This window comes from Thamnophis sirtalis, unplaced genomic scaffold (genome assembly GCF_051295495.1).
Source record: "Thamnophis sirtalis isolate CommonGarterSnake01/CBP01778 unplaced genomic scaffold, rThaSir2_p1.2 scaffold_4, whole genome shotgun sequence".
In the NCBI taxonomy this organism is placed as follows: domain Eukaryota; kingdom Metazoa; phylum Chordata; class Lepidosauria; order Squamata; family Natricidae; genus Thamnophis; species Thamnophis sirtalis.
The window spans coordinates 120,876,693-120,899,944 of NW_028261384.1; the positions used below are offsets into that span (position 1 = coordinate 120,876,693).

Consider the following 23,252-nt stretch of genomic DNA (forward strand, 5'->3'; position numbering starts at 1 on the left):
AAACCTGCAACACTTCATTGAATCTCACAAGAATGGTGTATAAATGTATATGAGAAGGCATAATCAAAAGGAAATAGGGGAAATAATTACTTCAATTTGGAGAGTCTTCCCCAAGGATTAAAAATATGCCACCTACAACAGTTGCCAGTACTTTGGTGACACCCCTGAAGGTGGTGATTAGCTCAATAAGAATGGGTGACAAAAATACCAACGTCTCATGAAATTACCATCCATTTGCAAGATTTCAATCTTCTCTCATGAAACTTTGCACTATTTCAGGCAAGAATGCGGAAATATTTCCAATTTTTGGGATTAGTATTAGCAATTCTGACAATTTTTCCTTTCTTCCTTTCCTTCTTTCCTTTTGAAATAAGCTGTTTTAGTGCCTACTCTACTAAAAGGGGCTTAATTTTTGTGTTACCGGATATCAGGTTCCCACTGCAACTTGTGCTGGAGGCCAAACTTTCCCACTTTCCCGTTCTCACAGAAATTCATTTGTAGTTTCTATCCCTTTGGCCAAGTGATCTCCCATCTCCCTATCCAGGTCTCCCGCCCTCACCTCTTTCTCAAAAATAGCCTGATGCTTCTTGGCCAGTTTTTCAGCCTCAGCTGAGAAATTGTTGCGGTGGGCCTCAAGCTCTTTGTCGAGGCGCAGCTGGTGTTCATCCAGCTCAGCCCGCAGTTTGTTCTCCAGAGCCAGCAACTGTTTCTGATGTTGACGCCGCATCCGTTTGTAGCCGCTCATCTGATCCCGCAGTGCTGAGTCTTGCTCATGCTCCTGGATTTGGCGAGTCACCTGAAAGGAAGAAACGGAAGAGAGGAGGAAGAGAGAAACAGGAAAATCTAATTTAATCCAAAATTGTGATATGTAAACAACACCATGCATGAATTTATTACGGAACTAATCCTGCCATGGGGTAAGAGGAATAATACACTGTGTTGTGCACATTCAGATCTGAAGCAGGCAAGGATCTTCTGATTTGGTATGAGCATCTTCTCACTCCCTTTTTACTGATCCTTGACGAATCATACCTTTTCCTGGATTTGCATGGTGCCTGAAGGGGCTCAGGAAAAATTACCATATTTTGCACCGGAGTATAAGACGCACCAAGATTTAGAAGAGGAAAACAAGAAAAAGCTTTTGCCTCCCAAACTCTCTGAGCATCCCATTTTTGCAAAAAACAGGCCCATTTTTAGCTCTCCCAAATCCCCCATGCATCCTGTTTTTGCCCTCCCCAGCCCCCAGGATCACTCTGCAAGCTTCCCAAATCCTCTGCATGCCCAATTTTTGGCAAAAATGGGACGTGCAGGGCTGGATTTTGGGAGGACAAAAATGGCCATATTCAGTGTTTAAGACGCACCAACATTTCCACCCTCTTTTTTTTTGGGGGGGGGGGGGATGCATCTTATACACCGAAAAGTACAGTACTTTCCAGGCAAGGAGGTTAGGGTGATGGGAGATAGGGCAGCAGCAGGCAGTTTCCCACTACCATTTGCACTGTGCCAGGCCAAGAAAAGGCACAGCTTGTTGAAGGAGCCTCAAAAAAGTAGAAAAAGAATGCTCAGACTGGATCTTATCTATGTACCCTTATGCACTTCAGATCCACTTACAGTATGCCTCTAGTGCACAGGACTTCCCTTGATGGTAAAGAAACTTAACAGATTTTAATTCAAGATGACTCAGCTTAGATCAACAAATGAAGGAGTAAAACATGACATATATTCAGAAAAAAAACACTTCTAACAACCGTAACATGATTCTTATTTTGGCATATGGAAATTGAGAATGCTAGTTTTGCACTTTTGGCATAAAAACCATGTGAAAACTGAATTCAGCTCAGAAAGGATTCAGCACAGATAAAAAATAAGAAAAACATTGACTCTCCCAAACGTGCCCTCATGAAGTCCCATCTTTGCCCACCTGGTAGGATTCTACTCATGTTACATCCTTGCCCTTTCTTCTGCAATCTTTACCGCTATCATAATCCAAATATTAAATATCATATATAGCTTCTGAAAGTTTGCCAACCCTGCACAAGTTTTGTTCTAAATTAAATAACTGAAAAAATCAAATTAGTAATGATTCAAAATTTCTTTAACTGCATGGATTTTAATTAAGCAGCTTCTGTTAAGAAACAGAAGCATCCACGTTTTAAATAAATATTGCTCATGTCTCTTAGAAAAATAGTTGAAATAAATGTTCGCAATACAAAAGGTGCAGATTTCTGGCACTTATCAACAGTTCTGGACTCACCCAAGGAAACTTTAAACTATTTTGCTTGATCAGCTTCTAAATGATGTTAAAAATAATAACTTTCCAAAGCCATCTTGTTCACAATGAATATACCCCTTTTTTTAAACAGGCAGAACCTATTGCATTTCAGATAGTTCAGATTTCTTTCTGTCCTAATTTTCTCTGCTTCTTGCTTAACATCTGCACTGCAGCAAATTCCTACAGAGGGCTCCAGATGCCACAAACATTGAAACTTCATTGACTAAGAGAAAGGAAGGAGGAGGTTTAGTAGGCAGAACCACCAGCAATTTATGAAGCCACCAGCAAAGGAAGGAGGCTGGCAAAATGAAAATGAAAGGACTGAATCCAACTGAGATCAAGCTTGGTGTAGGGATGAAGGTGCTGGACTAGAAACCAGGAAACTGGTTTGAAATGCAGCTACTGACTTTGGCTGCGCACTTAATCAGTCTATCCATCTCAACAGGGTGGTTGTTGAGGGAAAAACAGAAGGCGAGACCATTTTACCCAGTTGTGGCACGACAGAGGCCAGTGGAGCTGGTGGCAGTCTCAAGAGAGCGAGGAGGTTGGGGAGGAACATGGGCCAGTCCTGGAGTCTGGGGAAGGCTCTGATGCGGACTCTGTGTCGGAGGCAGAGAGGGAGCCAGGGCCGTCTGACAGTTATCAGCTGCTTTCAGAGTCAGACATCAGTGAGGCAGAGAAACAGCTGGAGCCTGTTCCCAGTATGTGCATGCACAGAGTTGCCAGATGGAGAGACCAGCTTAGGAACAAAGTTCGACTTGGAAGTAAGGCCACAAGTGGAGGGTGAATGGCCCTTCCCATCGGGAATAAAAGAGGAGTGAAAGGGAAAAGGTGTTTGCAGGAGACAATTCGCTCATTCCTGCATTCTTGCCAAATATTGCGGCTTCTGAAAGATATTGGTCTGGCTACTCTTCAAGCCTGATAAAGATCAGTAATTGTGAACTATCTTGAAAGACTGTGGGCTGGGACTTTGCTGGAGAGGAATTCACTGTAAATTAAATAAAAGGAGTATATTGGGACGAGGACTCAGCTTCTTGCTGCTGGGGAAGCCTAGATCAGAACAATGCACTGCTTTGAGTTGTACAAAATATGAAGGCAGGATTATCAATTTAATAATGCAATAAAATATAAGCAAGTTTCTCCCCTCACCAGAGAAGCTGTACGAATGGTGGCAAAGTGATCTCGGTTACGGCAGTAGGCACGTCGTCGGGCAGCTGACGATGAGCTCTGGGGCTCCATTTCTGGCTGGTAGGGATCATCATACAGATTGTCATGGCCCTGAAAAGAATTAAAATGCACATAAGAAGCTATGTCAGCTTCTAACATTGCCTCTGCAAGTTTTCTTTTAAAAGGCAAAAACAGAATGTAGAGTCGGCAGATCAAACTGCACTCCTAGGAGTAATTTAGGATTAGCCAGTTTTAAGAAGTGGACGTGTGGAGTAAGCTGTTGTAGAGCACTTAGAGAAGGAATTCCAAGATTTTGGAAGTTTGAAGTAATATAATCCCTAAGGCAATCTTCCAAGCTTGACACCAATCCAGGCATGTTATGGCAGTAATTCCTAGAATTCTAAGCAACTGGGGGGTATATCGGATGAACATCTGTACCATGTTGAGGAAACCTGGGTTGAGGCTTCAACATCAGTTATGTTTCCAGTCTTAAGCATAAAGAAAGATCATGGATAGACCAGATTAAACATAACAGACTACACATTTGTAAGCTAGTTGGGTTTCCTCCAACTGTTGTTTCCAAAGTATGTAGAAATTTAGCTGCAATCCCAAGAAATGTAGACAGCTAGGGAAGACTAGTCTAGAGAAGAACTGATACCCTCCCCCCCCAAAAAAAATAAAGCAAAGGAGAATGGAAAAGTGTACCCACCCATGTCTAAGTTACTCAATATACGGAAGCAAGTAGGATGTAATGATCGACTGGAATCCAATTTCGTGATCATTTAGCATCCTTCTCTCAAGGTAAAGGATACTCCAAATTCAAAATTGAGCTTCTCCCTTTATTTTCTCAGGACTCTCATATCCTTATGGCCGATTTGAAGGAAGGCTTACATTTTCTACCGCTTACATTTTCTATCACATGCTAGAAAATATTCCACAATGTTTCCCAACCTTCGCTTTATTCTGAAATTGGCACTGGGCTGCTCTTGCAGAACCAGACTGAGTTCTATACCGGAAGACGGTGGATGACGGAGCTGTTGGAGGTGACGGTGTGCTCGCCTTCCTGCATCATGGCAATCTCAGCCCCGTCATCATCATCTGAGGCATCGGCCAGGCTGTTCACGCTGCTGCTCTGACTGCTGGCACTAATGGACATACTGGGTACGGAGTGGCTGCTCTCCATGCTATTGATGGTTCCTGTCCGGTGAAGAAACTGCTCTACTTCCTGAAACAGCAAAGAAGGATTAAATGAGAAAGGTGATACTGCAAACAACAGCAGAGAGAGCTGGGGAGAGGAGAGAGACAGAGACAGAGACAGAGACTATGTGTGTGTATAGGAAATGATTTCGAGTAAGGATGCTTCCTGCACTGTTACTCTCATGATGGTGAGAGAATTATGTGAGCCAAAGTCCAAGAAAGTCAGGGAGAACTGAATCAGAGAAAGTGGGAAAGCAACAACAAACCTCTTCCTCTTCTGGTGCCTCCGCATTTGGACCATTCTGAGCTTCCTGGAAGAGGATTTTCTTCATCTTGCGGTACTGCAGATTGTCAAGCTCCCTCACTGCATCCTTGGTCCTCTGAATCAGGTCCATAATAACCGTCTGGGGTCGCTCCCTCAAGAGAAAGCGATGCTGTGGAGTCACAGGAAGAACTAGCATGAAACCAAGGAAGCAGGTCTGCAAAAGTTCTGCAAAGTTATCCACCGAGCTCTTAGAATTTGTGATCTGAGGAATCCTTTTCCACTATTCTCAAGAGTTGGATAACAACCACTGAGATTTTTTAGGACCTAATAACTATATTCTTTTAACAACAATGAATAATCATTTTCAACTTAACTTGAGTAAACCTAGATTTAACATGTAATGGTTACTCAAGTCCGCTTAGGAACAGAAAGTGAGAGAAACTCAAATATTTTGGAAGTCAGAATAACTCATTGCTTATCAACAACTTAATAAGGAAAAAAGCCAACTAAAATCAACACTAGGTGTACACTTTCAACACAGAATTCTAAATTCTATGAATCCAGTGGGAAGATTCAGTATTTATCATGGGTCTGTGGGGAATAAATGATGAAGAGTATTATTTATTAGGGTGTTTTCGTAGAAACATCTGAACCAACATTTTTCATATATTACCAGTTCCTGATCCTAACATTTCCCTTAACACATTCTTCTAATTTAAATACCTAGTGTTCTTATCTTTACTTTAACTTCTTCTTTTGATCCCAGATGGGATAAAATGCAACTTCCACAGCTACAGGCATTGTGAGCTGGGGATTTTTTTTTTGGGGGGGGGGGGGGGAGGAATCTTTCCGGAGTGAAAATGGGTGGGAGATACCTTAAGCAGCACATCAGAGGTTGGACGGTCCTGGGGGATCTTCTGCAGGCATGAATCCACAAAATTTCGGAAATATTCAGACCTGAAGAAAACAGGGAAGAAAGTCAGGAATTCATTTGAATCTATAAACCTCTCTTTTTTGCAAGCTTAAAGTCATTTCTGGAGTTTTCCTTACCAGTGACTAGATTGCAGCAATGGTGAATCATTCTGGGCGATGTGGTATAAGGCACTCATAGCATTCATGTTAAAGAGGGGTGGTTTGCGCTCCGCTAAAGATACAAGGACAATAATGTTAGCAGCAGTATTCGTCGCCCTCTTCCACATCATTCCCCCAATTAACTCCAACCTTATAAGGCAAGTGGCTCATTCCATACCAAGCTCAATACAAGTGATGCCAAGAGACCAGACATCCACCTTGCCATCATACTGCCCCTCATCCATGGCTAGAATCACTTCGGGAGCCATCCTAGAAAGAAAGCGCACGATAAAGCAATCATGCATTTTGACTTAGCAATGGTTCACATTGTTACATAGAGCCTGGAAGATTGTTGCATCAAAGATGCCTGACCCTGAACATAGACCCTGGACACAAAGTAATTTTCAATATTACTAATTAATCAAAGGGGGGGAATTATTAAATACATGAATGTGTATTATGTATTTAATATACATATATTAATTGCCGCCGCCTAGAACAGGTCAAAAATGTAGCTTGCAGAACCCAAAAAATGAGGTGCACCGAGGCAGCGATAGACGGCAGTAGTGATAGGCAGCGGCAGCAATCCACACAGTCTGGAACAGCTGATTGGGGGTATTCAGGGAAGCAGATCCAACTGCCAATCAGCTGCTCATACTAAATCAGGCTGTGCTGAAACTGACTAGGTTGTTTGCAGTTTGCTGCAAGGAGGGAAATTGCTGAGAGACAGATCTTTTTTTTCTTGTTTTCCTCCCAAAAAGCTGGGTGCTTCTTATAGTCCGGAGTGTCTTATAGTGCATAAAATGCAGTATTTCATTTTCTTAGACCCATTACTTCTTGAAATGAGATTCTAAAACATGACCCTTAAAGTTCACCCTTAAAGTCCCCCCTCCAATACTGGAACACTCTTAAATTACACCCTCCAATCTTTGACCTATAAAAGGAGAAGACTTCTTAATTATTTTTTTTAGAATCAACTGTTGTTCAAACTACACTGGGACTCTTTGCAAAATCCAGGGAACCCAAATGTCTAATTATCAAATTTCTTCTTGTTCAAAGAACTGGGGTGTCTCAAATGGATATCTACACTCTCACTACCTCTCCAGCCACACCTTCACTCTTCCTAATTACACAAAATCTCAATTCTGCCAGCTTACCAGTATGGGGTGCCAACAAAGGAGTTAGCAGGAGCAATGATAGAAGCTGAGCCAAAGTCCCCCAGTTTCACTTGTCCTGGTTCAGTCAGAAGGATATTCCCAGCTTTCACATCCCTGAAAGGACAGGCACAGTAATTAAAAACTGAACAGAGAAACGGAGAACACAGGGGACAAGTATGGTGAACCAAGATGAAAAGGAGTGTGAGTGACAGGAGAAAACAGGAGGATAAAGATTAGAGCAACATTTATATGGACCAGGACAAGAAAGGACAAGGAGAAAGAAATAGGGCTGCATTAGCAAACTTCTATATTGGTAATGGCCTCTAATGTTCAATAGTTTGATAGCAACAAGTGAAAGATTTCTACTATACTTAAAATTAGGCTGCTGAAATTAGGATTTTTTTTTTTAGAAGAAAAGTGCGTATAATATTGTTCTTCAGTTGAAAACATATAGTTAACCCCTTTTTAGCAGTTTTTTTAGCAGTCATTAAGCAAAGTGGAACAGTGACTGCATTTAGTATCAGATTTGGCTTTTGTTTGCTTTACTGACTTGTGCAAGTTGTAAATGTGAGGATTGGTAGTAAAGTTCTTTTTTCATCAATGTGATAACTTCAAACAGTTGCTAAAACAGGTAGACATCAAATGTGGACCACCTGTATTAACTGCAAAATCTGATAAAAAGCAACATGTTTTTAACTATATATCCTTTCCTTAAGTTGTTTGGGATATCAAGGATTTATTATATACAAAGTAGATTTAAAAAATTTGAAGACTGTCCAGTTCTGATAATTAAGCTAGACTGCATAACCTGCAACATTTGACCAAAGCACAAATTTAAAAAGTAATTTTGCCATTCTACCCGCAAATCATATGAAGAGAATAACAGTAAAATGTAGCAAGAAACAGGGTTGTGTCATAGAGATGCATGGAGCCAATTAAAAAACAGAGTAACAGATCCTGATATAGATTTCATAATGCAGCAACAACTAGATCATACTGTCCAACACTAAATGGGTATTATCAGCAGCAACATCTCTAAGAGTAACACAATATCAAGCTCACCTGTGGATCATATTGTGTGAATGCAGGTAGGCAAGTCCCTGCAGAGCACCATGCGTTATGGCTGCAATCTCTACTTCCTGCAGTGGTTTCTTGTGCACTAGGAAAGAAGGGATGGAGGAAAGAACATTATTTAAAGGTCTCAGAAAAGGCCTGTGGGAAGACGGGTCTCTTCAATTGGTCTTGGACTCACCTTCCAGCAAATCTGAGGCTGAGCCTAGGCAGTATTCCATCACCAGCTAGTGAATTAAGAGGAAATGTTAATTCCGTTTTGTACCTGGAATTTCCAATTCACTTAAGAATATAACAACAACCCCTACTAAATCAGACTATATGCCCACCATTCTACTTGCACCAATGCCATCCAGACACCTCCAAAAACCACATGAATATAAATAGGATACCACCAAAAACAATTTTCTCCATGATTTTCAAGAAAGGAGCAGCCACTCTATTGCACTGCAATTCCCTCCCTTAAATTGCATTAAGGTTTCAGGCAGAGAAGCAAGAATCGCAGCCATCATTTGGGCCCTTTTCAAGACTTCCCCTCATCTGAAGCCCAGTTCATCTCCATTTTCACTGCCTATCTTTAAAAGGCTTTCTGTAATATATCACACAATGTCTTAAGAATGATCTGTTCGCTCTCATCTTACCCATGCTGTATGTTCCCGTAAGTAGCAGCCTTTGTATTCAATTGTGTTTGGGTGGCGTAGCTTTTGCAAAAATTTCACCTCCTTGATAATGTCCTGCCATTTCTGGAAAACACAAGAGAGAGCCTGAGCTCCAATAGACTTCGAGTAAAGGAAAGAATATTACAAGAAGGCTAGAAAATTTGGAAAGCAGAAGTGGATTACCTAGGCCAGGAAGAGGCTAGAAGCTAATGGTCAACACAACTGTGTTAATAGTTTAAGGAAGACCAACCTCATTAGACTGCTTCCCACTGTAGGACATCTTCTTAATAGCCACCACTTCATTGTTGCGTATGTCTCGAGCCTGAGAAGATAATAAGAGTAAATCAAAGAAAGATGATGAAAATAATTACCAACATTCACAGTCAACTTCAGAGAGGAACTTGGTTCCTATACCTGGAAAAAATACAGTTCAGGAGTAGTAAATTTCACATCGCATGGTGAATCGCACATTCTTAAAGCGGAGATGCCCACGGGGCCAGAAATACTTGGGACTGGTGAGTACCCAATAATCCATTTAAAGTTACTACTTCTCTACTAAATCAGACCAGTTCACTTCTGATCATGGCCAATCAGATTCTCCCTGAGAAAGCAATCAACAAGATGTGGAAAAAGTTCATCCTGCTATTGCCCTTCAACATCTAATATTCAGTGGCAGGGACCTCCTGATGGGATGGGACCCAGAAGCAAAACTGGTTCTACTACAAGCAAGGCCGATCGGAAAGAGTTGTGTTAAATGAACTTGGCAAGGCTTGAGCATGAGCATTAACACTCCTTTGGCACTCACAAAGTAGACAGCTCCAAAACTGCCATGACCAATCTCCCGCAGGTCAACAAAGAGCTTCTCAGGGTCATCCTTGAAGAACAGCTCAGCCACTTCAGGGTCCTTCAAACTGCCAGCCCGGGCATTAGACGGCATGGTGGCCGTGGGTGAGGCTGGACTTCACTGTTGCTGTTCTCCTAAAGTGGGAAACAAATATTAGCAAACAGGACCAGCTGGGTATCAATAAGGTAATTTATTCTTATTGGGCTTATTTATATGAATGTAATTCAATGACATCTGATGCTGCCATCTTGTTGAAGCAAAGCAAATCCTGAGATCCTTGCTAGAAGAAAGGGTATAAATATACAAAAATTATACTCCCATTTGAAGAAGTGGTTTCAAGATCGCATGCAATCCCGACAAAAGCTCAGAAAGCCTTTTAAAAAGGAATCTCTAAGCACTCACTCCTATTCACAGAAACAAGATAATCAATAAGAGCTGTTTATAGCGTGAATGCCATCAATACCAAATGGAGACGGATCTTGCCGTGATACAGAAGGTAGAATAGATTTCGCTTGTTTAAATTGGGCTTCTGCTATTTATGTGACAGCATTCAACCAGTAATTGTTAGGATACTGAAGTACCAATATAAGCTTTACTTATCTCTTACATTCCCCACTTTTCTAGCTCAAGTTCAAAATAGATTTGTGCTTTATCCTTTCTACGGAAATCCAGGGATTTTTGGTAAAAATATATATACTTTCCACAGATGCAAAAATCAGATTTGCCCTTAATTTTTGGCCACTAAAATAATCTCCATTGTTACTTTAATGACAGGAGTACATTTTCTCTCTCTCGAAAAGCATCTCATGTTTCAGTCTTGTATGTCCCACCTTTATATTGCAATGCATACAGATTTCCATGCAGGTAACAATATTCTCACCTACTCAGTTTACCAGATTTGTTATTTGCATTAATTTCTGCACTATCTTTATCGAGTTGAAGAAAATGATATGGTTCTCTATTTTCCCCTTCGGGGAAAAGGGTGGCATAGAAATATAATAAATTCAATTCAATTCAATTTTTAAAAATGCACAAGCCTTTGGAGGGCTTGCTAAATATTTTCAGTTTTATTTTCAACTGAATGTTATGTTAACTGAGTCAGCTCAATACTATCATGTCTTTTTGTCCACTATAACTACTCTGCCGCTCCTCATTAAGCAACCCCTCCTTGTGTAAAATGAAGAAGTTGGTTATAAGGGATTAAAAGGAATTAGAGCAGTAGTTCTCAACCTTCCTAATGCCGCAACCCTTTAATACAGTTTCTCATGTTGTGATGACCCCCAACCATAAAATTATTTTCATTGCTACTCTATAACTGTACTTTTGCTACTGTTATGAATCGTAATGTAAATATCTGATATGCAGGATGTATTTTTATTGTTATAAATTGAACATAATTAAAACATACTGATTAATAAAAAAAACAATATGTAAATTATATATTGAGAAATATTTATTTCTAATTACAAATAAATGAAATTTTGTCTTGAAGCATGGTGTAGCTTTGGTTTTTCTTGCCTAAGTGTTGTTTATCTTACTTCTACTCCCCTCTTCTTTGGGGCAGCCCCTCAGTTATTGGAAGACTGCTATCATATCACCCTTAAGTCCTTCTTTTTATTCAACCAGACATACCCAGTTCCTGCAACTGTTCTTCATGTATGAGCTTCCAGTCCCCTAATCCTCTTGGTTGCTCTTCTTTGCACTTTTTCTAGACTAGAGTCTCCACATCTTGTTTGCTCCTAAATTTTGGGTCTGAAAAGAACCACATCCTGGAGGCTGGACAACCTCGGCTACTATACAATCATACATACACATACACAGAGGCACACAGTGGCTTTATTCCCACAGCCTCCTTAACTAAGTTGCCTGCAGTTGCATTCACAAACTTGCTTAACCTGCCTGGATGGATCTTCAACCTGGTGTGGGGTTGTTTGTAGGAGTGTTCTTAACCTTGATGGTGGTGGTAAGCTTAACCTTAATTTATTGGGCAAATGTTGTGCATTTTTTTTTTTTAAAAAGTTTATTTTATTTTCAAGTTCATTCACAAATATACACTCTTATAATTACTATTAATTATATCATTATCATTATTTTCTTACAAATAAATAGAATACAGTTTGGGTCACTTTCTTGCTACCCCATTTTATTTTGCAACAACCTTGCTCCTTCTATCTTCTCTACCTCCCTTCTCTGCCTCCTTCTTTCCTCCTCTCCTTCTTCTTCTCTCTTTCCTCCCCTCCTCCTCCTCTTCCCCTCCCTCCTACTCTTAATTCCCCTCCCTTACTTCCTCTGCTTTACCCTTTCTTCCTTTCCCTCCTTTCCGTTATTGCCCTTGCTTATTTACTTTCTCTGATGGGTTCTCGGGGTGGCATTTGAGGAAACCCAACTTTATATTTTCATATATGTCATTTTCTCTGTTACATTTTATTCCTAATAATAATTCCACTTGTATCATTTTTTTAAATTGTTTACTTGCATTGTATTTTTTTTTCCTTTGTGCAAGGTTTATGGTACTTTTAGCAAGCAGGTTTCATTGTGTGAATGGGGCCAATTCAGGCTCCTGAGCTTGGCTCTTGATGACAGGTCTGGTTGTGGATTTAGATATAGTTAAAAGTATCTGGCAGCGGCATACAAAACATAGTCGCGCGCACGCATAGTTACAGCCTGGAGTAGGGCCTAAGCCCATTCCTCCCTCGCAGGAACACTTTCCCGCCATTACGAAGTCTCTGAGGCTAATTGTATGAGGTGTGCACGCGCACCTATGTTTTTTACGGCGTTCAGCTGTGGCAATGTGCTGCACGGCCGGCAATGACTCCGGAGCCCATTCGCTGGGAATTTCAAGGAACGTGAGGTGGAGTCTAAAGTTTAGAGTTCCGCTGGTCTTGGCGACCCCTATGAAACAGTTGTTCGACCCCAAAAGGGGCTGCGACCCACAGGTTGAGAACCGCTGAATTAGAGGAACATAGACCCAGGGATTTCTAGATCCTTGAAAAAAATGTTACTGGGTTTGTTATTTGTTAGCTGGGAAGCAGACAATTTAGTCCTTTACAGAGAACGTAGTGAGTATGGAAGTTTGTTATTTATGTATAACCCTAATACAAGTACATCAATCCCTTCATTATTGCACAATGTCACCCAGGTCTTAACTTTTATGAACATCATATGAATGCACATAAAATATTACATACTATGAAGCAGATACCAAGAATCTAATGAATCAGAGAAAAAAGTATGTAACTCATGAATGAAGGCAGATATACATGTCCCAGGATATTGCAGGATCCATTTTGGGTCGGTCACCTGGATCAGAGGTTTAGTCTTCTGAGATTTTGGACTCGTGCTGGAGACCATCCTCAGGGAACTTCTCTCTAATGGAATGTCTATAACATTCTCTCTAACATTTTGTTCCCTGAGGATGGACTCCAGCACGAGTCTGTAAGCTCAGAATACTAAATCTCTGGTCCCTGTGACTGACCCAGATTGGATCCTGCAAATGTGTAATGCTTCTGGAACATTGGGCACAGCTGTTAGCAGATGATATCCCCCATATAAAAAAAAATCTCATTTTGTGTAAATGTTCTTTTGAAAAGAGTAATTTCTCTGTATTCAGTCCCCATCTTCCAGTCTATAGCAAATTTCTCCAACATGGTTCCCGCCATGATTCCAGGTGCACTGGACTACAATTTCCACCAACATCACCAAAAACGTCTTGGGAAATTTAGAAATTTATAGATTAATCCCTTTGGTAGACACATTCTGACTAAAAGCTATTTACACAACATTTTTAAAGTGAGCCCTTTAAAGGTTAAAGATATACATTTAAAAATAAATATTTTGAGCCTGTGAAACAAAGTGGAATAAATGTTAAATATACAAGAATATTTAGTCTAATCAGAAACAGACTATCTCTTTTGTTCTCAGTCCAATGGTGGAGAACTTAAGATTCCCAAAATGTCCAGCAGAAGCCTGGCAGAGATTCATGAGCAAGAAAACTTGCTTGCCAGCAGCTGACATTAGTAACAAGGATTGCAGTTGCAACCTTGAATGTCACAGAATTGGTATCTCTCCTGTCTGGTTCAGTCAAAATATCTTCATGAGTGTCTTTGACTGCATTTCCCCCTCCATTAAGGATGGTCCAATCACAATTCAGAATCCCATATCTTAATATTAATCCATTTAATCCATAAATTCTGGAAAATATCAGCTCCTCTCTTCCTTATTTGCTCCTCAGAAAAATCCATAGAAGTTAATCTGCAGCACAAGTTATCAGGATCCAAAGTTCCCCAGAAACCAGCTTGTTGCACCCTTCACTGTACAGTGCAGCCTCAGAACAGGAATATCCAATAAACTTTACAGGTAACAAAGGTCTCTTTTCATTACCAGAATAAATTGTCTTATAGGTTGCCTATCCCTACACTCCTGCTATGACTGTCAAATGCATGAAGCACCATGGTTTCAACGCAGATAAAATGTTCAACAGATCTGGCCTGTAGAAATAGATTTACTGTGCTGGAAAGCATAGCCACCTAGATAGGAGGTTTCTCACACCAAGCCTTCTTCCCCTTGACTGGGTTGCAAATGAGGTGAGCTGAAAAATAAGAGCCACAGCCTTGCTGCAACTTTAAACTTTGAAACAACTACACAGGGTCCCTCCTGTTCACTCTCTGGAATGGGCAGTGGTTGGACTGACTCCAGGGGGCTGAAATGAAAAATAAGGAAATCAACAGTTTGCAGGCGGGGTTATGTCGGTCAGAGGAAATCCTTGCATTGTTCAGTTGTTTCCCTGGGAACAATCTAAAGAAAAAAAGGCAAAGTGTAAGGCTAGCCTTGGCAGTGATACTACTGGCAAGAAAGCATCTGGAAGGATTCCTGTTGCGGTGGTTGCTGCCTGGATGTACCAAAGTGGCCAAAATTTAAGGCCACAATTTAAGTTTCAAATTAGGGATATAAGGGGAGGGAGGCATGTAATAGGAAATCATCTGGAGTTCACTTTTAGAACAGCAACTTCACAGTGTATGTGTCCTACCAAAGGAACTCACGAAATGATTAATCTCTTAAACATGAACTTGCTTTTTGGCAGGCGACAAAAGCAGAGAACATTTCACCCATTTATTTTAAATGGAGGATAATAAGGTAGCTTGCATGTAAGTCATAAATCCTAAAAAAAATGGTTTTTTTTAATTAAAAAACACACCACTTTGAACTGAATCATTTTATCAGCTGCATTGAAATACTACATTTCCAAGAATTCAGTGACAGAATAATTGAATATACTTAACTTGAAAACAATTTACATTTAAAAGCATAATACACACTGTAACTAAACAAAAAAAAATATTCTGTCTAATTTATTTTTATTTCACATATACTGCAGGGTGGAACTAAAAGCCACATCGACAAGAGGAAGAACCTTCTCTTCAGATGAAGTTACTGACAAAGCCACGCATGCTGTTTTTAAAGCATATTATGTTGGCTCACGTGTTTCATCTATTTATAGTGTAGCAGTAAAGGCAAAGATTTTGGTGAACTAGGCACCCATCCTCTGCTGCTCGTCCTGCTGCTCCAAATGGCCAATTTTAGGGAGCCTCTCAACCTCCCTGAGTCTGGAGGATTCCTCTGCTCCCTGAGGCCAGTCAGGCAACGATCTTCCCCTTGTGGGGTTAGCCAACCCACAGCACAGGAGACAATGATAGACTGCCTATTTATTCACTCCCAGTAATTTAGAATTTGAGTTATCCAATTAATCTAATTTTAAAGTTGTTACCGAAAGATTGAGAAATTAATTCAGAAGTGGAGCCAAGGAAAATACTTCTTCTCTTAGACTGGACTGAGTTAACCTGGGCCAAGGAAGAGGAGACTCATAGGCGTAGCTTCTGAATTATTGACTCAGTTTCTCGACCAATCAGGCCATGAGAATACCCATTCCTGAGCCATCCTGCTGGATCCATGCAGCATGAAGCTGCTGCAGGAGCCCACCTGATGTTTCAGGGTCTGATATCAACAATATTTTGATGATGCACAGCTATCATTGTGACCCCAGGTAGTCTTGTCCCAATATCTTGGAGGTTTTGAAGCTCTAGATGGGATAGAATAGGCTTAAATTGAACTCTAGGAATACAGAGCTACTGTTTGTACATTGGGATTTGTCTATTTTTATTTATTAAATTTACATGCTGCCCACCTCACTCTCTGCATCCCTCTAGCCCCTTGTTTTGTCTCTGGATGAGTTTGACCTTCCTATGAAGGAGCAGGTTTGTGTGACTTGGGGGCCTCCTGGACTTGTGACTCCTGCTGGATCAATGGTCAGAAATTGTGCTGAGTGGGACTTTCCCCAGCTTTGGCTTCCAAGCCTATTGCAACCTTACTTGGGATGGGAGGACCTGACTAGAGTGTGTCATACTAACCCATCATCACCTGGTTAGGTTACTGCAAGGTATGGCCACATTCCAGGTACAATTTTAAGTACTGGTTTTATCTATAAACCCATAAATGGTTTTCCACCACTTTTACCTACACAACCATCTCTCCGCACCAGGTCACTTTGTGTCAAGAGAAGAATTTGGTTGTGTGCATCTCCCTCCCCATTTAAAAAAATAATCCCCAAACACAGTTTTTCTATCAGGCTGGCCTTCTGGAATGGCATTTGGTTGGTGATGTATTTATCTCCAACATTATTTGCCCTCTGGAAAAAGTTGAAAACAGAGCTTTTCTTGGAGGGCTTTTGAGGCCAGATATTGTATTGTTTGAAGATTTACACAATTTTATTTAGATTATTGTGTTTGTTATTGTAAGCCACTGATAAAGTCTTTTTAGGATTGCAGCACAATAGAAAGCTGATGAATAAATAAATGGTTGGGTAAGATTCTCACAGAGTAGATAGACTATATACGAAATTAGCTTTTAGGTAAAGAAATGGCCTCTCAAAGCTTTCCAATGTCAGAAATTTAAAGAATTGCCTACTGTAGGAACTGACACTCCTTAAGTATCTGGGTAATAAAGAGCAGTGTTTCTCAATCTGGCTAAAGAATTCTGGGATCTGAAGTCCACATTTTGTAAGTCCCGTTTCAAGAGGCAACTGGACTTTCTGATTTTCCTTTGAAGAGGTTTCGCTTCTTGCATGAGAAGCAAAACATCTTCAAAGAAAAATCAGAAAGTCCTTTGGCCTCTTGAAAAAAACACCTTTAGGACAACTATAACCGGGATGATTGAGAATCTCCATAGACACATACTGTAAAGTTGAGAAATACTGGTAAAGAGGATCTCAACATTTGTGGCTGGAAATTGTGACATACATGATGAGTAGGATAAAGAAGTCCATTTGTGCAAGACAAAAAAACGAAAGTGTACTGTATACTAATCTACATTTGTATTGGCTCCATCTCTTTCCACACTCCACGAGAGAAGAGTTTCTTTGTTTCTAGGTAATACAATTTGTGAACAACAGGAAATGCCAGTAGCCTCTCACTGACTACCATATGCATAAAGACCTCTTAATTGTTCTAGGTTTATTCTGCTCACTTTGAAAATGTTAGTCTTTGGTCACTAAAACAGGATAAAATGGGAGAATAGGTGGAAATCCTAGGTGAAATTGATTGGAGAATACGTGACCATGTTCTGTTGTGCAAAAGCTAGAGCTGACCATGTCAGAGATGGAGAAATGAAAGAAGAATCACTTAAATCAAATAAGGAAGAAGCAGACTCACAAACATCTGTTGCTTGATGCTGGTTTCTGTAATATAACTACACTATAGCACCAAGGCAGTTGCATTCTTTAAAGACAAAATCAGGAAAACTAATAAGAGTTCTAAAAAACCATCAACACTTACTTTTGCTTGCCGTCTTCAAAAGTTATCTACAAGCAGTCCTCAATTAATGACAACTGGGACTGGGACTTCTGTATTGCTAAGCAGTGTGCTATCACACCTGATTTAATGATATTTTTTGCAGCAGTTTTAAGCAAATTTGGCTTCTCCCATTTACTTTGTCAGAAACCAGCTGGGAAGGTGGAAAATGGTGATCCAGTGAATGACTACAGGACGCTGCAATGGACGTAAATGTGAGCTGGTGGCCAATTGCTCAGATTGCAGTTACATGACTGCAAGGACACTGCAATGGTCATAAGTGTGAGGACCAGTTGAAAGTCTTTTTTTTCAGTGCCAGCATAAACTTCAAATAGTTGCTAAATGAATGATCACAAGTCGAGGACCACCTGTATTGTTCTTTGTATACTGGTCACCAATATGATGATTGTTTAAAAAACCGATTAAAAAACCTGGGTTGTAATGATCTTAAGACTCATCCAATGTAATGGTACCGGACAGATCTTTCTTATAATAGATGTCACCTATCCCTGATTATAATGTGACACCCAGGGTTAAGCTGTTGAATCAATTAAAAGAAATACTAGCATTTTTACCCAGACCCTTCATACCCTTTCAAATTTAAATAAAATTTAAGTATTCATTGTGTGAGATTTCTAAATACTCTTGGTAATGAAGAATAACAGTTGAACTTCAAAAAGGCTGCCCATTCATTGCTTTCATGTTTTGGTACCCTGCCTATTTTGGTGCTTTCTTGCAAGCTTTCCATTGGAACTACAAAAGTTAAAAAGCTCTTGCTTTCAAACTTATTTTTTTTAAAGCACATTTTTATTCATAGCTCTCAGATATAAACTCTACCTTTTTGCTATCATGGAACTCAAGGTAAAGACATCTAGCATGTTTAGGCAATGGGCCACCAGCGGCTTCTGAGGTTCAGACCTATTTTAGAACCAGGATGCATCAAATGCTTGAGATTGTGCCTTGGGACAGAAAAATCCAATGAAGCATGTGTTAGAAGTTACTACTGTACCTGTCTTCTGCTCACCTACAACATTATTCTCTACATAATTATTCAAATGTGATTTCCAAGAGGTTCAGTAGCAGACACAAGATTGTACCCCAGGTTCCCCCAATTACCCCGCACTAGGTTTTTTTTTTCTGTTAAAGGTTTAAAGAGCTTTTATGCCAAAGACGGCCACCTCCCCCCCACCCTCCTTCACTTACTGTATATTATTAAGACTTTCTGAATTGGAAGAAGAAAGTGCTTACTGAGGCACCTGTGGGTAACTCAGGAGCAACCCCTAGGGGTTGTATTCTACTACAACAGCATGTGATAAAAATAATGCTTTGGGAACACACTGCAGTCATTTTCAGAGATTTTGCTGCAGCCATAAGAAAAGTATATTAAGAAAGGATAGGTGAGATTCTTCCAATTCTAATAAATGCCCTAACTACTGTTTTATTCCATTAGCAAGGAAACTAGCTTTTTGCATAAACTGCTCCATTTCTTAAATGTAGCACTGTGAGAAATTGGAAATGGAAAATGTGCTGCAGTCATGAGATGGATATAATATAGAACCTCACCAAAACAGGAATTAAAGTGTAAAAAATTAAGAGAAGCGTTGGATATTCTGGAAGGCACTTCCACTTTTCACTTACATCTGAAAAGGAACTTATAATAAAGGAGGAAAGATCTAATAGCTCTGTCAATGGGTGAAGTTTCCATAGCTGTTTTTCCCAGACATTACAAAGCATGTAATTTATTTATCCAGGTGTCAAATCTGATTCTAAAATTTGCAATATCTAAATAAAGAAATCCATCTTATTAAAGATGTTTTGTATTTGTCAGCTTACAGCGCGCCATGGAAGCTGTGCAAAACTGAGGTGAACCCAGTCACAACACACCAAGCATTTCTTCTCTTTGAAATTTCAACTTCTGCTACCCAGAAGGGTAGATGAGCTTTCTTCTCAGGCACAAACTATCATTTGGCTCAAAAATAATTTTCTAGATTTGTTTTTCTTAATGTGAAAATCCAGAGGAAATTTTCTGCCACCAGGGATCTTTTTTTTTTTAAAAAAAATAGACTTTACAATCTATTTTTTTAATGAAATAGTATCCCATTCATAGAAATTAGAATTACGAGCTAGTTAACCAGAAATCTGATAGTATAAGTTGTCCATCTCTTTGTTTGGATCCGCCTACCAGGGGTGGAGATAAATAAACCAGGAAACCATATTAGTAATCTACTCTTTCCTTGAATCCAAAATCCCTGGTTTGAAATACTTTCAACAAGCAAGAATCTTAAAGACAACAATAAATCTTCACTTAAAATTCTAGCTTCTCAAGAGCTCAATAATCTAAAAATTCTAATTGAGACAAAACGCTAATTAAAACATGGCCATTTCCTGTTATTTAGCCATTTCTATTAGCATGGTGAACTAATCATTCGCACTTGGGCATAAATGTACCAATATATTTATTTGATCCCAATATGACAAAATTCTGTTTAAAGGAATATAAGATAAAAAATATCTCCAGGGAAACAACGGTTGTGGGCTGCTGATAAAACAAAAATTATTACATTAAAAAACAAAGGTAAGTCAGTAACTTTGAGGAAATTATTTTCAAAGGTGCACAAAATTCACAACAAAATAGCTAACCATGGGTTAGAGGCGAGTGGACAAGAAATCTGAACAGATTCCAGCAGCCAGCAGACTTATAAATTGTATGTTTCTTTCTAGACAATAAAACAACGCTGTCATTAAAATAAATGTAAGCAACACTGGCACAAGTTTTACATAGCTTGCAAAAAGTTACTCATTTTGACAAGAACATGATATACAAAATCATCCCTAAAATAAGACATTTAAAATGAATTTTTATTGGGTGTTATCTCAGGAGACAAAACTGTCATACTTGGCTTTCTTTCCAATCTTTAATGTAAGCACCATTCCCCACACCATGCAACTCTCTGGAGCAAAAAAAACACCAAAACTCTAGATCTCTCCAGGGTCAAGGAATATAATCCATAAAGAAGGAAGCCCTAAAACATAATGCTTTCACCAATGATGCTCGATAAAATAGTGGCTAGTCAGAATATGTGTAGAATTATACACAAAGCCTAGATAACTGAACAAGTCCCATTTCAGTTAGTAAAGGATACCAACAGTTATCTTACTAAGACAGTGAAGATGATTTTGGAAAAAGTAATTGCTTTTTCATATCCTGTTACACTATCTCTAAACAGCATTTTATTGCTCTAATGCTTCATATATGGAAGACAGAATTAAATGTTAAACAATTTTTAAAAATTAAAATGGAAACCAACGAAAGCTATGTACCTAAATAATGACTATATGAATGAATGTGAAGTTGGATTTCTGTGCCCATGGGCCCGGCTTTCTTTTGTAAATATTATATACTATTATTAATACACCTCTATTTGCTAAATAATTTGGGACTGGGAAAGGTAAATTTCTACATTAAGCCCAACTTCTCTTCATAATTAAGCTAGCTTTAAAAAAAAATAGCAGTATGAATATATCCATCATCATTCAGAAAGAGCAAAATTTAATGGTTTAACTTTAAGGAACGCAATAGGGTCCTTCCCATTCTTACATGCCTCACTGATACTAGCTTCCCAAATTCTGTCATTATAGGAGTATCTAAGGGCATATAATAGCTCTGGTACATTAAAACCAGTACAGGAGTTAAGGCCTCTGAGTCTAGTCCAAGGTGGAAAAAGTCTAAGGGACTAGACAGATGATTTCTTAGTTTCCCTGATCCTGAGGTTCTAAAGGAAAGAAAATCTGAGAGCATGAGGAACCCTAGTGGGATTTTAAGGGAGGGCTGGCTATACATGGAGGACCTGGGATGAAAAACTGGATCCTTTTTCCCCCTGCAGGAAGATGTTAGGCCCAAACCTCTAGCTCTGGAAAACAGAACTCTTCGTCTCTTGCCTAGGTAAAGCCTTCGAAGAAGAGGGGAAAAAAACATGAAGAGGAAACAGAATATGTTTCCCAACCAAGACAATACAATTTCTGACTTATTTGGAAGGATAATGATAGGAGAAAGAAGATAAGAGCAGACAGAAAGAAAATCAGATTGTTTTACTTAACTGGTGCAATACAATCTCTTTTGTTCTCTAAACATTTCCTTCTCTTCCCATTGCCCAGCCATCCCATCTAACAAAAACACCCTTCTCCCCCTCCCCCCCACTCTCCCCTTATCTGCGTGCTTGGGTCTCACCTGTAAGTCTCCGCAGCTGCCTAGATATTCTTCCCCTTGCGGCTCCAGCTCCAAGATATTGGGGGGTGGGGAGAGTACCCCCAACTACCTCCCTCTTTTCCCTACTCCCTCCAATCAAGGAAGAGGGTTTAGAGGGACCTGTCAGTAGCTTCCCTGGAAAAGGAAGGCCTCTGGGTGGGAAACATAGGCTACCTACAACAGCCCCCCTCCGAGCCTCTCCTTCCCTCCCTCTTGTTTGGGTAGGGAAAAATTGCCCTGCAGAAGGGAAGACATGCAAGTTGGCTGGGTAACCGGGGAACGCGATGGAGGTAGTAGCCCTGTAGAAGGATGCAACAAGAGTCTAGGGCCCTTCTTAAATGGCTGCAATTCAGGGGTAGGGAGAGAAAAATCCGAAATTAGAAGGAAGGAAGGGGTGGGAGTGGGTGGGTGGAGGAAAAAGAAGACAATCGCCCAGCAGCTCGCTTTGCCAGAGACCAAGGGATGGGCTGCGAGGGGAAGGCGGCATGGGCATCATAGGATGCTGCAGTCTCTTCCAGCTGTTGGCGGCTGCCCACAGATGTTTACAGAGGAGGTATAAGGGGCAGCCTACAGATAACGGGCGAGGAGGATTGCAAGACTCTGCAAAAGGGGATTGACGGGGGTCTTGAAGGGAAGTCGGCGGGGGGAGGGGGAACAAAAAGGAATGAGAGGTCAGGTGGGCGGGGGTGGAGTGGTCCCTGTAAAAGGCAGATATCCTTTCAGATCCAGGGAATTGGGGGTGGGGGTGGAAGCGGGGAAAGGGAGGGCGTCTCTACAGGGGAGGGTGCTGTGGGGGTGGGGGGCCTGACTCTATCCGGCCCCCCCTCCCCTCTCTCTTGCCTCTTCGGGTTCCTCCGTCTGCTCCCTCCCTCTCACTCACTCCAGTTGTCCCCAAATCCAAGATGGCGCCCAAGGCAGGAGCAAGACCGGAACCAAGGCAGAGAAAACGTCAGGCGCATGCGTCCGGGGAAGGTGGGGTCGCCGAAGAAAGCGCACAGGCGCGATGCGTCAGGGGCGGGAGCCCGTGAAAACTCGCATGCGCCGAAATCGGGAATAAGCTATAAGAACATTGTGCCGAACCTTAAACCAGCCTTGTTCGTAAAACGTTTTGGTGAGGCAACTGTGCGCATGCGCCCCGCTCGGGTCATTCTTGAGAAAAAAGGTGAGTAGCGCGAACTGAGGAGGGAGGAGCGTGCCGTCAGCAATTGTAGGACGGCATTACTGAATGGAACGTAACGCACGCGTAGTTAAAAGAGGAAAAGAAAAAAAACCCGGCTTCATTGGATTGTCTGAGCGTTAATGGGCGGGAACACGCTTATACTGACAATATGTAAAGCGAGGGGAGGGATCTTGAAACTTGCCCTAAGAATGGGATTGGACGAGAAACATCAGGAAGGGCAAATGCATACAAGATCGACATTTTGGTTGGCTGGAGGGAGGGAGGGGGAAAATAACGGCCCTT

General features: G+C 40.6%; 1 protein-coding gene across 2 annotated transcripts in view; it reads right to left on the reverse strand.

Annotated features, from left to right (window-relative positions):
- TAOK2 (TAO kinase 2) overlaps nt 1–22,700 on the reverse strand; it is a 48,510-nt gene extending 25,810 nt beyond the window's left edge. Inside the window, exons 1-14 of one of the 2 annotated variants that reach the window (XM_087714015.1) lie at nt 21,773–22,700; nt 9,665–9,837; nt 9,110–9,181; nt 8,842–8,943; nt 8,382–8,427; nt 8,192–8,288; nt 7,130–7,243; nt 6,151–6,242; nt 5,952–6,045; nt 5,777–5,858; nt 4,903–5,070; nt 4,452–4,664; nt 3,422–3,550; nt 560–796 (exon numbers count right to left, since the gene is read on the reverse strand). In XM_087714015.1, coding sequence (XP_087570141.1) covers nt 560–796; nt 3,422–3,550; nt 4,452–4,664; nt 4,903–5,070; nt 5,777–5,858; nt 5,952–6,045; nt 6,151–6,242; nt 7,130–7,243; nt 8,192–8,288; nt 8,382–8,427; nt 8,842–8,943; nt 9,110–9,181; nt 9,665–9,796 — 1,578 coding nt within the window. In that variant the 5' untranslated portion in view covers nt 9,797–9,837; nt 21,773–22,700. Of the gene's footprint in view, nt 1–559; nt 797–3,421; nt 3,551–4,451; nt 4,665–4,902; nt 5,071–5,776; nt 5,859–5,951; nt 6,046–6,150; nt 6,243–7,129; nt 7,244–8,191; nt 8,289–8,381; nt 8,428–8,841; nt 8,944–9,109; nt 9,182–9,664; nt 9,838–21,772 lie in introns of those variants that run through there. The other variant, XM_087714016.1, reaches the window with a different exon arrangement.
- Between the last annotated feature and the right edge of the window lie 552 nt (nt 22,701–23,252).